The sequence below is a fragment of the Octopus bimaculoides genome, chromosome 21 (assembly GCF_046866305.1).
Source record: "Octopus bimaculoides isolate indiv1 chromosome 21, ASM4686630v1, whole genome shotgun sequence".
NCBI classification, from domain to species: domain Eukaryota; kingdom Metazoa; phylum Mollusca; class Cephalopoda; order Octopoda; family Octopodidae; genus Octopus; species Octopus bimaculoides.
In genome coordinates, this window is record NC_142948.1 from 7,812,959 (window position 1) to 7,827,986 (window position 15,028).

Genomic DNA, 15,028 nt, shown 5'->3' on the forward strand with positions numbered 1-15,028 from the left:
CGAAATTAATACATTATAAATATATAGATATATACATTAAAAATATACTGGAAAAATAAATACATATATATATAGGTCGACTTACAGATTATAAAACAAAGTCTATAAGATGAAAAGTTTGGGTGTTAATAATCTTACGGCCGTTTCTGGGGATCCAGTTATAAAAAAGACATTTACATTCATTACTGGACACCATCTCCTTCATCAGGGAAAATAAATTTCTAGAAAGGCTCAAATGTCCTACATTTTTCCAATGGGAATTACCTACTGAGTGTTTTTATAGAGCTATATGCAAAAAGACCAGGGAGTGACAGTATTTTTGAATGGTTGGAGAAGGAGATACAAAGCTCTTTTTTATGACTTTGTTTTATAATCTCTAAGTTGACTTATATAATGTATTTATTTTTTCAATATATAATGTATATATATTTATATGTTCATTTTTAATGTATTGATTACTCTGCATGTGCTTAATATGTTTGATGTATTGTATATACTTTTGGAGAAATTCATGCATGTTGGGTCTAGGGCTGAATAGGGCCTCACTGAGGCGATGACTACTGACCGAGACCTTTGGAAATGTGCTGTGCGTGAGAAGACCCGGCAAGCCAAGTAAGATCGTTGCCAGTGCCCCTGGACTGGCTCTTGTGCGGGTGGCACATGAGATGCACCATTTTGAGCGTGGCCGTTGCGAGTACCGCCTGACTGGCTCCCGTAGGATTTTCGAGCGAGATCGTTGCCAGTGCCCCTGGACTGGCTTGTGCGGGTGGCACATAAAAGACACCATTTCGAGCGTGGCCGTTTTCGTGCGGGTGGCACGTAAAAGCACCCACTACACTCTCTGAGTGGTCGGCGTTAGGAAGGGCATCCAGCTGTAGAAACTCTGCCAAATTAGATTGGAGCCTGGTGTTGCCATCCGGTTTCACCAGTCCTCAGTCAAATCGTCCAACCTATGCTAGCATGGAAAGCGGACGTTAAACGACGATGATGATGTATATGTGAATTGGATTTGGCTAAATTGGATTCTTCTACATTATTCTAATGCCTCAGGTTTGAATATCTGGAGCACTTCAAAGTGAAGTCTATGCATTGGAGAAAAACTTTTCCTTATAATCACATACATATATATACCCCCTCTATCTCTCTTTCGGAGGCACAAGCACATACACAAACATATACACACACGGCAGTAACTTCCGCCTACCAGATTCAATCACAAAGCTTCGGTCGGCTCGGGGCTATAGCAGAAGACACTTGCCTAAGGTGCCACGCGGTGGGACTGAACCCGAAACCATGTAGCTGGGAAGCAAGCTTCCTAACCACACAGCCATGCCCGTGCCTGCATCTGTGTGCTGTCATGCCTGTGTTTGAACCCGCCCCCACCACTGCTTGACAACCAACGTTGGTGTGTTTATGCCCTTGGCAATGGAGACCCATAGCATAAATAGCAGATTCACAAAAATAAAGCAGAGGGTGATGGGCTAGGGACAGCTCATTTGACCAAAGATTCTCCAGCATGGTCGCAGTTAAAGGACCAAAACAAGTAGATCACCATTTAACATCTGCTTTTTTTGCTGGCATGGGTTGGACAATTTGACCAGAGTGGACAGAGGGATTGGGTGTTAGGAAGATGTTGTGGGGGAGAGATTTGATAGAGGCAGATTATGTGTAGGTAAGCTCGCAAGAGTGGAAAAGGTGAGTGGGTGATAGAAAGGGGGAATGCAGTGACTAGTCTAAGATAAATTGTTGAGAAGGTTTGTCACAGGCACTTTGATTTCATTAAGTCCAATGCGAGCAGATCCAAGCGATTCTCAGGGGATGTAAAGCAGATGATTTAATGATGGGGTTAATTATACATCGATGCATACAGTTGTTTGTGAGTGTATAATATACACACATATGGCTCAGTGGTTACAGCACTGGGCTCACAATCATGAGGTAGTGAGTTCAATTCCTGGACCGGGCTGTGTGTTGTGTTCTTGAGCAAGACACTTTACTTCATGTTGCTCCAGTTCACTCAGCTGTAGAAATGAGTTGCGATGTCACTTGTGTCAAGCTGTATCAGCCTCTGCCTTTCCTTTGGACAACATCAGTGGCATGGAGAGGGGTGGGGGCTGGTACGCATGGGCGACTGCTGGTTTTCCATAAACAATCTTGCCTGGACTTGTGCCTCAGAGGAGAACTTTCTACGTGCAATCCCATAGTCATTTGTGACTGAAGGGAGGTCTTTACCCTTTACCCTTATATATACATAAGTACCTCGCTTTAATCATTTAGCATTTAAACCGGCCATATCCAGCCCAAACCTGTTTCATGTTCAAATTGGCTAGATCCAGCCTTCCACAGGTTTCTGGACAATGTTATTCTTGAAATGACATCATCAAAATTTTGACACCACAAGATAATGCATGATTAATTCGAAACAATGTGAATAAATAAGCATTACATTTCACAGAATAATCTGAATACAAAAAGGTTAAAAAAAAATTATAAAAATCATTCTTTTCAGCAATTGTTTAATGAAATAATTTATATATTCATTTTTGTTATTCCATTCTTTTGTATTTGTAATTCAGATGATACATAGGATATCATATACAGATATTATTATATAAACATAGAAACAACTACCTAACTATCTGGCCTCCCTTCTTCCCAGAAATATAGTTATTAATAATGGTTTCAAATTTTGGCACAAGGCCAGAAATTCAGGGGAGGGTGCAAGCCGATTACATCAACCCCAGTGCTAAACTGGTACTTATTTTATGAACTCTGAAAGGATGAAAGGCGAAGGTGACACTGGTGGAATATTGATTCAGAATGTAAAGATGGACGAAATGCCACTAAGCATTTTGCCTGGCATACTAACAATTCTGCCAGCTCACCGTCCTAATATTGCTATTAATATTGTAACTATCACTTTTATAGCTCTGGCATAAATCATTTCTTGCCTCTCTGTCCAAATAATCTGTATGGTAAAATTGCTGAAACACTTGCTTCCTTTTGGCAGTAACACAATAGCCATCATGACATTTGTATAATATTTCTAAATGAGTATTATTTAACCCTTAAGCTTTTAAACTGGCCATATCCAGCCAAAATATTCCACCTGCTTTCTGTTCAAACTGGCTTGATCTACCCTCTCACACCAACCTCACAATATCATTCTAAAAATTAACAGTTACCTCATCAAAATCTCAAAGCTACAAAATAAAGCAGATTAATTAACAATGAGAAAAAAATAAGCATTACATTTGATAGAATTATGTGAATGCTAAAGGGTTAAAGACTTGGAGAGAGAAAAAAAAATGAACTGAAACAATAGTTTCATAATAAAAAGAAAAATGAAATAAAAATTTAAGCAAACAAAAAACAAAAAAATTCTTAGGGTTTCTTTACTTGTAAATGTGTCCACCTCAGGAAGAAGAAAACTTACACAAACAGAAAAGGAAAAAAAAAAATGCTTGGAAAGAGGTGAGAGTAAACAACAGAAAGGATAGAGAACTGCCTCTATAAATTCTATCTGACCCATAAAAGCATGGAAAAGTTGACATTAAAGATAAGATATAGAAGTGCATGCATTCAGAATATTGCCTTTGTCTTTATGTATGTTTGCTGATTGTGAACACTGGCCTCTCTGATGGAGCTGGTTTGCTTGCAGTCCACTGTAAAAGTATGTCCACGCTTCTTAATAGCTCCAGCTGAGCAAAGTTATGTGAATTGGTTTGGGAGAGGTAAACAAAAACAAGTGTGTATGTGTAGATAGTGGAGCTTGGTGCAGTCCTCTGGCTTGCCACTCCTGTCAAGCTGTCCAACCCATACCAGCATGAAAAATGGAGGGTAAATGATAATGATGAAGGGACTATTCTTTTGGATACTTATCGTTCTGTTTATCTTCTGCTTCTCTCTCATTTTAATATGTTTCTGTCTTGTTTAGTGACTACCAACAGAAAGTCATTTACCACAAATACCTTGAAATAGCTTCTCTTCTGTATAAATCAGTCTGAGTGATGTGAAGCTACCCATTTCCAGAGATGGAGTTACCAAAAATATCCTTTCTACTATATATGCAAGGCCTGACATTTTGTGGGAGGGGAACAGTTTGATTCCATGAAGTCCAGTACTTGACTGTTACTTACTGTTATAGACCCTGAAAGGATGGAAGTTAAGCATGGTAGAATTTGAACCCAGAACATCAAGGTGGATGAAATGTCACTAAGCATTTTGTCTTGTGTGCTACTCCTCTGTATGAAGACGCTTGTGTCTCGTTAGTTGAAAACTTCTGGAGAATGATTTGCCACAAATGTCACAGAGGTACAGTTTTTCTGCTCTGTGGACATATTTGTGATTAGACAAGGTACTTCTTTGAGAGAAAGATTTTCCACATATATCACAGTGATAAGGCTTCTCACCTGTGTGAGTGCGTTTGTGTAGAGTTAAGTGAACATTTTGAGAGAAAGATTTCCCACAGATAACACAGAGATATGGCTTCTCACCTGTATGAGTGCGTTTGTGTATAGTTAAATATTGTTGAGAAAATGATTTACCGCAGATATCACACTGATATGGTTTCTCATTTGTATTAATGTGTTTGCGTATAATTAAAGCTTTACCATGAGAAAATGATTTGTTACAAAAGTCATGAGGATATGGTCCCTCTCCTGTATGAATATATTTGTGTTTAGTTAAATATCTATTGGTAGAGAATGATTTCTCACAGATGTCGCACTGATATAACTTTTCTCCTGAATGGATGCATTTGTGTTTGGTTAAATGTCTATTCACAGAGAATGACTGACCACAGATATCACAGTGAAATGGCTTTTCTCCTGTATGGAGACGTTTGTGTTCAGTTAAATATCTGTTCTTAGAGAATGACTGACCACAAATATCACACTTGTATGGTTTTTCTCCTGTATGGATACGTTTGTGCCCATTTATATTTCCCCTAATGGAGAATGTTTTACCACAGATATCACAGTGATATGGTTTCTCTCCAGTATGAATGCGTTTATGCTTAGTTAAGGTACCACCTTCAGAAAATGATTTACCACAAATATCACAGTGATATGGTGTCTCTCCTGTATGAATACGCCTATGTATATGCAAGGCACTACTTCCAGAGAAAGATTTACCACAGATATCACAGTGATACGGTTTTTCTCCTGTATGAACACGCTTATGTATAATCAAGTCACTGCTTCTAGAACAAGATTTACCACAAATATCACACTGAAATGGCTTTTCTCCTGTATGGATCCGTATGTGCTTATTTAAGTCAACATTTTGACAGAATGATTTACCACAGATGTTACAGCAATAGGGTTTTTCTCCTGTATGAATATATATGTGTCTTCTTAATTTACTTTTATTTGGGAAAGATTTACCACAAATATCACAGCAATATGGTTTCTCTTTTGTATGAATATGTTTGTGATTATTTAAAGTGTGACTGTCAAAAAATGATTTACTGCAGGTATCACAATGATAAGGTTTCTTTCCTGTATGAATACGTTTGTGAGCATTTAAGTTACCATTTACAGAAAATGATTTACCACAGATATCACAGTGATATGGTGTCTCTCCTGTGTGAATGCGTTTGTGAGTGTTTAAGGCACCACTTGCAGAGAATAGTCTACCACATATGTCACAACGATATGGCTTCTCTCCTGTGTGAATATGTTTGTGATCAGTTAGATGACTTTTTTGAGAGAATGACTTTTTACAGATATCACAGGTATATGATGTTTCTTCTCTCTCATTCTGAATCTCATCACAAGAATCAATGCTTTCAGTCTCTGTTTTAATTTGAATTGACTTCTCACAGAATTCATTTTCCATAATTATTCCTCTTTGACAACTTCGTTTCTTCTGTATTTTCTTAACAATTATTATTTCTACTGCTATAATTCCATAAAACGTGATCTTTGTTGATGGCTGAAGATATTACAAACTCCTGTGAAAATTTCTCCATGGTTAATTAGAAAACAACCAGCTCTTGAAGATATTCCAGACAGAGAAGTAGAAGAATTTTGCAAATGATCTCAAATCACAACAAACATTCCCCACTAATTCCATCACAAACTTATAGAAACAGAATGATATCCATTCTGTGGAACAACTTCCTTTTTAAAAGATGATATATATCGACCACACATCTGAAGTAAGAAATACTTTTATACCAATGTCATCTGATATTTCTGAAATAATAGAGAAACGGTATAAGATGGAGGGATACTTAAGAGTAGATTCAATGATGGAAAATTTGCTACATTTTCAATATAAATATTTACGTCGTCATCTGAACTTTAAATTTGTTATTAAAATTACATCGAACAACCTCATGAGAGGTCTATATATCACAGACTACAGCAACGCTATCATTATTTATGCAAAACTATAAAATAGTGGACATAGGGCTTTCTATCCAGGAAGGTAGTTCATTGTCAGTCGATGCTTTAACCCCAGATCAGTTCTCACTGTGCAGAACATCATTGCAGACATAACAATATCCATTATTTCTCCTACATCACACAAATTATTCCATCTGCATTTACTATTTCCTTTAACGCTGTTTATAAATCAAAAACGTGTAAGTTGCTTTAACATCTTTTTCCATCTTCGCAATACACGTGCTTTTGAAATGAAAATATTTACTCTTCAGAATAAACATTATTTCGTTTCCATTTTGGAAAGAAATCAGGAACACAATTTTACCACGTAACGACGAACGTTTAAGAATTGGCAATAATTGCGTTGTAAAAGAATGTGTATTACGGGAAACAGAAAACAATTTAGGTAACGAGTAATTATTTAAATACAGACCTAAGGGAGACGTATATTAATTTTAAGATGCATTAATGCATAACTGTATCAAATTATAGACTTGTTTGTAATCACTGCAATATTATGATTGTAGTAAACAATGTTTCCATTTCGTTTTAAGTAAAACGTCATGTTTTTATACATTCCTCATATCTTCGAAATTACGCCGTAATTCTTCACATTTACCAAAAGTTAGATTAATGAAAGTGAAAAGAAAAGAAAAACGATTGAATGAAGAGAACATTAGGAAAAAATATCTCGTATAAACCACAGTAATTATTTAGTCATTGATAGTGATCTATGTTGTTAGTAAACAGATACATGTACTATAATGTACGGTATAAATATGAGTACTTTACCGTCAATAAATTAAGATTTCTTTCGAAATTAAATTATTGTTTTCAGAAATGAAATCAATGTCAATATGAGAGGAGAATAGTTGAAGGTGGTGGCGGGAGATATCCGGTTGCACATGCGCTGTGTGAAATGTGAGTGGAAAGTAGCGTCTGCTCATAATGAGGTACACAAGTGTGTGCATGAGTGCGCGCGTGCGCAGTGATCTCGATTCTCGGACCGGGATGTGTGTTGGGCTCTTGAGCAAGACACTTTATTTCACGTTGTTCCAGTTCACTCAGCTGTAGAAGTGGATTGCGACGTCACTATTGCCAAGCTGTTTCAACTTTTGCCTTTCCCTTGGATAACATCAATGGCATGTAGTTGGGAGGCTGGTATGCATGGGCGACTGCTGGTCTTCCACAAACAACCTTGCGCAGACATGTGCCTCGGTGGGTAACTTTCTAGGTGCAATCCCATGGTCATTCATGACCGAAGGGGGTCTTTATATACACACATAATTTTTCTCGTCTGGCCGTAAAGCCTTTTCTGTTTGTTTTCCTGTCTTGTTTTTTGTCCGCCACTACATTCCTCCATGGCAAGATTTAATTTGTGTATACAAATTTAATTTGCGGTCCATGGGAAGAGCCGTTTTAACGATGCGTCCTGCCCAGCTCTTTGAAACGCCGGTGTTAAAACGGGGGTAGCTGATGAAATAGAATGTTCTCTATGTGGCTTGTGTGTTTTCTCGTCTACGTTTTGTTTGCAATGTCCTGTACCCAGATATGCACCTATACATACAGGTGGATGTCGGTACGCACATACCTGTACGTATATATGCATATACTCATTTACTATTTGTTTATATATATATATATATATATATATATATACATACAGACGGCAAATGCTTTTCACCCCACAGAAACTGCATAAGCTATTCTAAATCCCTCACAGTACTAGAAACCCTTCCATATCATCAGCAGGTATCTCAGGGTCATTACCGTTTCACTCTTTAGCCTGTATGCTTCGCCTGGGTTAAGCAGCGATGACTGAACTAATCTCCTTCTGTAGAAGGTTTCCACTTGCAGTCTCTTATCAACTATAGCCACCTCTATAATTACTTCTTCCTTAGACATCTCCCTTACCCTCGTCACAACAGACTATAATGCCACTACACCAGTCACTGGAAATGAGCCCTCTTGAATAGGCCAATTGACTATACAGGTAACAAGACGATATCTTACTCTACCACATAGTTAAAGCATCTCAGTAGTAACTGCTGTTTATCAGTTTTCCTGTTGGCACAGCTTTAATAGATTTATGTGTCATACTACTCTCATGTAGGATAGATGGTCCCTCTTTTGGGTTCACAAAGGAGAAACTCCATTCCATTCTCCTGATTAAATAGTCTCTCATAGTAGCCTAGCCTTTCACACACTTACGAGGGGATGCTGAAAAGTTCCTGGCTCTGGGTAAAAGAAAATACAAGCAGATCAGCTGGTTATAATTTTATTCAACATATTCTCCTCTCATATTTACACTTATTGCAGTAGTTTTTCAGTTTTTCTAAGCCCTGTAAAAGAACTTGGAAGGTTGGGCCTCCAGCCACGTCTTTCATGATACCCTTAAAGCCAGGAATTTTCAGAACCACCTCATACATGCATTTGTGTATTCAAGGTAGTATATCCTTGGTTATGGCATATAACCAGTCAGAAAGTTACCATTTGTTTCATGTCTACTATTGCACTGGGCAACAGAAAACTCTGTTCAGAAATGGTGGCTGGAGGTACATAGCCTCTTTACTGATAGAGGTAAATATAGTCTTGGTCTGTTTTGTACTGAAAACTGAATTTAAAAAAAGTGGAAAAGAAGAGTTGTCTCCCCTGGTACGATACTAAAATTACAATGAATTCCAAGTTACAACACTCTTCCCTTCAAAAAAGTCTCAAAACTTCTTGTCTGCTGTTGTTTTTTCGTATATTCTCCCCTATGTATGTGTGTGTATATATATATATATATATATATATATATATATATATATATATGAGAATGCATTCTGTCCACTCAGCTGGGTGGTTGGTGTTAGGAAGGGCATCCAGCTGTAAAAACCATGCCAAAGAGACACAGAATTTTATTTCTGTAATTGATTTGATTGGTTGTGGAAACAGCTGTAGGCAGGAAATTCTCTGCATGAATTAGAATGCCTTTAAATAAATAACGTCTGTACATCAATTTTTTCCATTTTCTTATTTATATACATACATAAATATACAAACATATATATATGCATATATATTTGAATAATATATATACACACATTTATATCATTCAAATTTACAGAAAACAAAAGACGAAGACAGGTATCTGAACAACAAGCAATTGTATTAGTTTAATTCTCAGGAAGAATGGAAAAGTCTCTTACTTTTAATATTAATTTCTTTTTGCATTTATAATCAGATCATACCCAAGATATCATATAGATATTACATGTAAAAATAAAGGAGGCAAGCTTGCAGAACCATTACCTTCTCTTCTGACTTTACATTCTGAGTTGAAATGCTGCAAGGGTTGACTTCACCCTTCATCCTTTCAGGGTCAATAAAATAAGTACCAGTTGAGTACTGGGGTCAATATAATTGACTTAAACCCTTCCCACGAACTTGCTGACCATGTGTCCAAATTTGAAACCATAATATATATATATACAGACAAAGGAACAATTACTTACCGATGCACCCTCCCTTCTTGACTATCCTACATTTCCTTTCTCCCAGAAATATTGCAACTGTTACTGTTATAGCTCTTGCGTAAATCATTTGTTTCTCTATCTATATAATGTGTATACTCTTTTACTTGTTTCAGTATTTTGACTGTGGCCATGCTGGAGCACCGCCTTTAGTCGAGCAAATCGACCCCAGGACTTATTCTTTAGAAGCCTAGTACTTATTCTATCGATCTATTTTGCCGAACCGCTGAGTTACGGGGACATAAACACACCAGCATCGGTTGTCAAGCGATGTTGGGGGGACACACATACAAACATACACACACACACACATATATATATATACACATATACGACGGGCTTCTTTCAGTTTCTGTCTACCAAATCCACTCACAAGGCTTTGGTCGGCCCGAGGCTATAGTAGAAGACACTTGCCCAAGGTGCCACGCAGTGGGACTGAACCCGGGACCATGTGGTTGGTAAGCAAGCTACTTACCACACAGCCACTCCTACGCCTATGGTAATATTTCTGTAATATTTGTTTTCTTTTGGCAGTAACACAACAACCATCATTATATTTGTATAATATCTCTTAATGAATACTATTTAAAGACTATAAATTTGGAGAGAGGGAAAAAATAACAATTTCATGTCAAGAAGAGAAATGAAATAAAAGTAAAGACAAATAATATAATTTTTTTCAGTTTATGAAGATGTGTCTCTCTACTTAACTGCAAATTGCTCGAGAAAAATTTGTCACAGATATCAGAGAAACTGCTTTTTTTCTGCATTATGAACATATTTGTGATTGTTAAAAGCACTTCTGTGAGAGAATGATTTACCACAGATATCACAGTCATATGGTTTCTCTCCTGTATGAATACGTTTATGAGTATTTAAGTTACTATTTTCAGAGAATGATTTACCACAAATATTACAGTGATATGGTTTTTCACCTGTATGAAAACGTTTGTGAGCATTTAAGGAACTACTTGTGGAAAATGATCTATCACAGATATCACAGTGATACGGCCTCTCACCTGTATGAATACGTTTGTGAGCATTTAAGGTCCCACCTCTAGAAAATGATTTGCCACAGACATCACAGTGAAATAGTGTCTCTCCTGTATGAATATGTTTGTGTGTATTTAAGTGACTGCTTAATGAATAGGATTTACCACAGATATCACAGAGAAATGGTTTTTCTTCTGTATGAACACGCCTATGTTTAATCAAGTCACTGCTTGTAGAGCATGATTTACCACAGATATCACAGTGATATGGTTTTTCTCCTGTGTGAATCCGTATGTGCTTACCTAAGTCAACATTCTGAGAGAATGATTTGCCACAGAAATCACAGCAATATGGTTTTTCTCCAGTATGAATATATATGTGTCTCCTTAGTTTACTTGGAACTGAGAACGATTTACCACAAGTTTCACAGTGGTATGGTTTCTTTCCTGTATGAATATGTTTGTGAGTGTTTAAAGCACCACTTGTAGTAAATGATTTACCACAAATGTCACACTGATATGGTTTCTCTCCTGTATGAATACGTTTGTGAGAATTCAAGTTACCACTTTTAGAAAACAATTTATCACAGATATCACATTGGTATAGCTTCTGTTCTGAGTGAATACATTTGTGAGTAGTTAATGTATGACTTTTAGAAAATGTTTTACCACAAACATCACAGTGAAATGTTGTCTCTTGTGAATGGATACGTTTGTGCCTAAGTAGCTGACTTTCGCAAGAGAATGATTTACTACAGATATCACAGTGGTGTGGTTTCTCGTCTGTATGAACACACTTGTGAATATCTAAGTGACCACTTTCAGAAAACGATTTACTACAAACATCACAGGAGTATAATGTGTCTTCTATCTCTTTCTGCATCTCATCAGGAAAACCAATGCTTTCAGACTCTGTTTTAATTCGAATTGGTTTCTCACAGAATTCATTTTCCATAATTATTCTCCTCTGACAACTTCGTTTTGAATATTTCTGAAAGAATAGAGAAACTGTATAAGATAAAGTGGATACTTAAAAATAGGTTTAACGATGGAAAATATACCACGTTTTTATGTTGATGAAACTTTAAATATAACATGCAAACATAAAGATTGATGACGACATTTGAACTTTAAATTTGTTATTAAAATTACATCAAAGAGTTTCATGCGAACTCTATACTTCACAGATAAAAGTAACCCTATCAGATAATTTATTTTAAACTATAGGATAGTGGAGATGGAGCCTTCTGTCCAGGAAGGTCCTTCATCATCGGTCGATTACTGTTTAACTCCAAGTTATTTCAGAGTAGAACGTCGTTGCAGACATACAAGATCTGTTATTTCCCTCCCCTAATACAGGTGCTTTTAAATTGAAATTTTCTAGACAATATTTCGTGTCCATTTCGAAACAAAATTAGCGACACAATCTAACGATCTAACAATGTTTCGGAGTTAATTTAAGAAATTAACAATACTTCCATTATAAAAGAATGTGTACTACGGGAGAGAAATAAACCCTATTTAGATAAATTACAAATAATCAATTAAAGACAGACCTAAGAGAAAAAGCAAAAAAGAACAAGTATTAATTGAAAAATGTGATAATGTATAGGAATCGTCAAAAATTATGGATTTCTGAGGTTTGTAACCACTGTAGTATCACATCTATAGCAATGTTTCCATTCCATTTCACTATGTCACCAAAAGTTATATTAATGAAGATGAAGAGAAAAACTTTAAGAAAATACCTCGTATTAATCACAGTGATTACTAAGAAGTTAGTGATGACAGTCATATATGTACTATAATATAGTGGATAAATATGAGTACTTTTCTGTCGGAAAATTATGATTTCTTACGAAATAAAATGACTGTTTTGAAAAGTGATTCTATTACCAATGCTTCGAGATCGTGGCGGAAATCAATATCCCGTTGCACATGCGCAGTGTGAAATGTCAGTGAAAGTTATTTCCTCGTCTTAAGACCCAGGTCCCAGGAAAAGTCCTGTCGGTGTGTGACAGTTTTTCCCGTTCCCTAACGGTAGGTCGCCTTCATCTGGGATTCCACATGCTGTGACACAAGCAACAATTTGCTATGTTGAGCTACTGGTCCAGTCTCCACTGTTCGTCAGACTAAGAAAAGCGAACTGTCAAGATATCGGTCGCTCTCTGGCAGGTTCAAGGTAAGGCCTGTGGCTGGGGAAATGGCCCTCCGATGTGGAAGCGCCGTGAATCGAAGTGGCTGTTGCAGCGCATCTCCCACATTATCCCCCAAGATGCATTTTGTCTGCTGGAACCATAAATCGGTCTGAATTACTGGAAATTGTACGTTCCACTTTTTAATGTAAAGTTACTCCATATATCAAAACATCATATGATGGATATTATTACATGTAGAATATACACGTGTGTGTATTTATTCGCGCAGTTGAGTGTATGTATGTTATATAAACGAAAAAAAAAACATATACATGTATATGTGTGTGTGGCTTATATATATATATATATATATATCGTCAGTAAATCATAAATCCGAAAAAGAAGCACACTCTAAGTTAAAGAGCAGTAGAGTATATAGATATCATCGGTCTATGGGGCTTCTCAGGGTTTCACGTCCATTAAGCAGTTAGCTTTACAACGTTTCTGCAGAACCTAAACCCGTTGGCCTATGGTATCTCTAGAAAATGGGGGAGAACTCGTTATGTTAACTACAAGGGATTGTTTCCCTTTGACCCCAATCTGTAATTGAACCTAAGGAATTTCCTGAAGTGCAAGCAGGGTTCAAAAACTTCTGTCCGGGAGTTAAGGATGTTCCATGGGTCGAAGGAGTCTTTTAATATCCTCGTCTGTTTGGCTATGCACAGCTTACAACGCTTGATCCCATTGATGTAGGGGCCTGGATTTTCTAGGATCTTTCATATTACGTGTGGAGTTCCTTCATTTTCAGTTGCTATACATGACTGGCTAATGACGTAGTGTATCTTCTCTCTGGGATCCTGAATGAGGATCTATCGTTGGAAAAGTACTGCATGAAGGTGTTTCTGGAACATCTGATGTATTTCTGTGTACGGGTGTTGGCGACACTTTTTGTTGATGTTGACGTTGTTGCTGATGCTCTCAGACCTAGTGTAGGGGACATCATCGGTGGCAGTGCTGTTATCGGTGCTATCGTAGTGACTTATGTTCTCAATGGTGCTGCTGCTATTTCTGTACAGGTTGTTATTGACACTGCCATTCCTGCTAGTGTAGTAGTCGTTGAAAAAGCCATGGCTGATGCTCCTACCACCTCAGCTTCATAGATGATTCCCTTGGTTTCCCAACGACCTGCCACTGGGCTTCTGTTGTAGTGCGTGCACGAGCATCCCACCTCCGTTCATGGCCTAGGAATGTTAACTAGAATGTTCTTAACATTAGGGGCGCTGCTACAAGAGACCCTTAGGTTGTGTTTGTTGAATATGTATCCGTACCTACATGAACATGTGAAGTACTTATCTACTAGCCTAAGGAATATCCTAACTACACACATTTCTATGTTGAGGGAGAGGGGCAAACGAAATTATATTTCTGCAATACTTCCTTCTGTGGGTGTTAGGGCCTGGCATGTAGGGGATGCAGTCCCTAAACTCACTAGCAGCTAGTGCCTCATTATAGTAGGGGCTGCAACGTCAAAAATCTCTTGGTTAGAGGAAAGGTTCATGACTCATCTACGTGTCCCCCTCAACCAGAATTTCTTTCTTTATAGCTTTTGTAAAAATACGGATTTTTCAATGACATTTTCTACTAGTTCACTTGAGAGTAAATTATGATTATCTTGGAATTTAATGTGGGGAAAAAAAATGTGAGCATGTACACATGCACAGTAACACATATCACTAACATTGATATAAAATGAAACTTGAAATGTTGAAGACAGCTGTGATGTGTGTCAGTATGTATGAATGCACCCCCCACGTAGTCTTTTAATTTTTCCTCATGTATTTGCAATACAGATTTTAATCTACACCATTTGAAAAGTACTATGTGTGGTAAGAAACTTGCTTTCCAACCACATGGTTCCAGGTTCAATATGTGGCACCTTGAGCAAGTGTCTTCTACCGTTAATACTAATATATATGTGTGAGTTATTTGAA

General features: G+C 37.3%; 2 protein-coding genes across 4 annotated transcripts; both read right to left on the reverse strand.

The window, feature by feature from the left end:
- Nucleotides 1–2,502: 2,502 nt before the first annotated feature.
- Nucleotides 2,503–7,323, reverse strand: LOC106882008 (uncharacterized). 2 transcript variants are annotated; one of them, XM_014932548.3, is made up of 2 exons: nt 7,185–7,323; nt 2,503–6,200 (listed from the first exon to the last, which is right to left on the reverse strand). In XM_014932548.3, the coding sequence occupies exon 2, from the start codon at nt 5,839–5,841 to the stop codon at nt 4,237–4,239; it is 1,605 nt and encodes a 534-aa protein (XP_014788034.1). In that variant the 5' UTR covers nt 5,842–6,200; nt 7,185–7,323; the 3' UTR covers nt 2,503–4,236. The 2 variants fall into 2 exon arrangements, with proteins under 2 accessions (XP_014788034.1, XP_052831311.1); XM_052975351.2 differs by having other exon boundaries at nt 6,826–7,262.
- Nucleotides 7,324–9,524: 2,201 nt separating this feature from the next.
- On the reverse strand, nt 9,525–13,568 carry LOC149131487 (uncharacterized). 2 transcript variants are annotated; one of them, XM_089339418.1, is made up of 2 exons: nt 12,796–13,568; nt 9,525–11,890 (listed from the first exon to the last, which is right to left on the reverse strand). In XM_089339418.1, exon 2 carries the CDS (start codon nt 11,852–11,854, stop codon nt 10,652–10,654), a length of 1,203 nt encoding a protein of 400 aa, XP_089195544.1. In that variant the 5' UTR covers nt 11,855–11,890; nt 12,796–13,568; the 3' UTR covers nt 9,525–10,651. The 2 variants fall into 2 exon arrangements, with proteins under 2 accessions (XP_089195544.1, XP_089195543.1); XM_089339417.1 differs by having other exon boundaries at nt 12,648–12,830.
- Between the last annotated feature and the right edge of the window lie 1,460 nt (nt 13,569–15,028).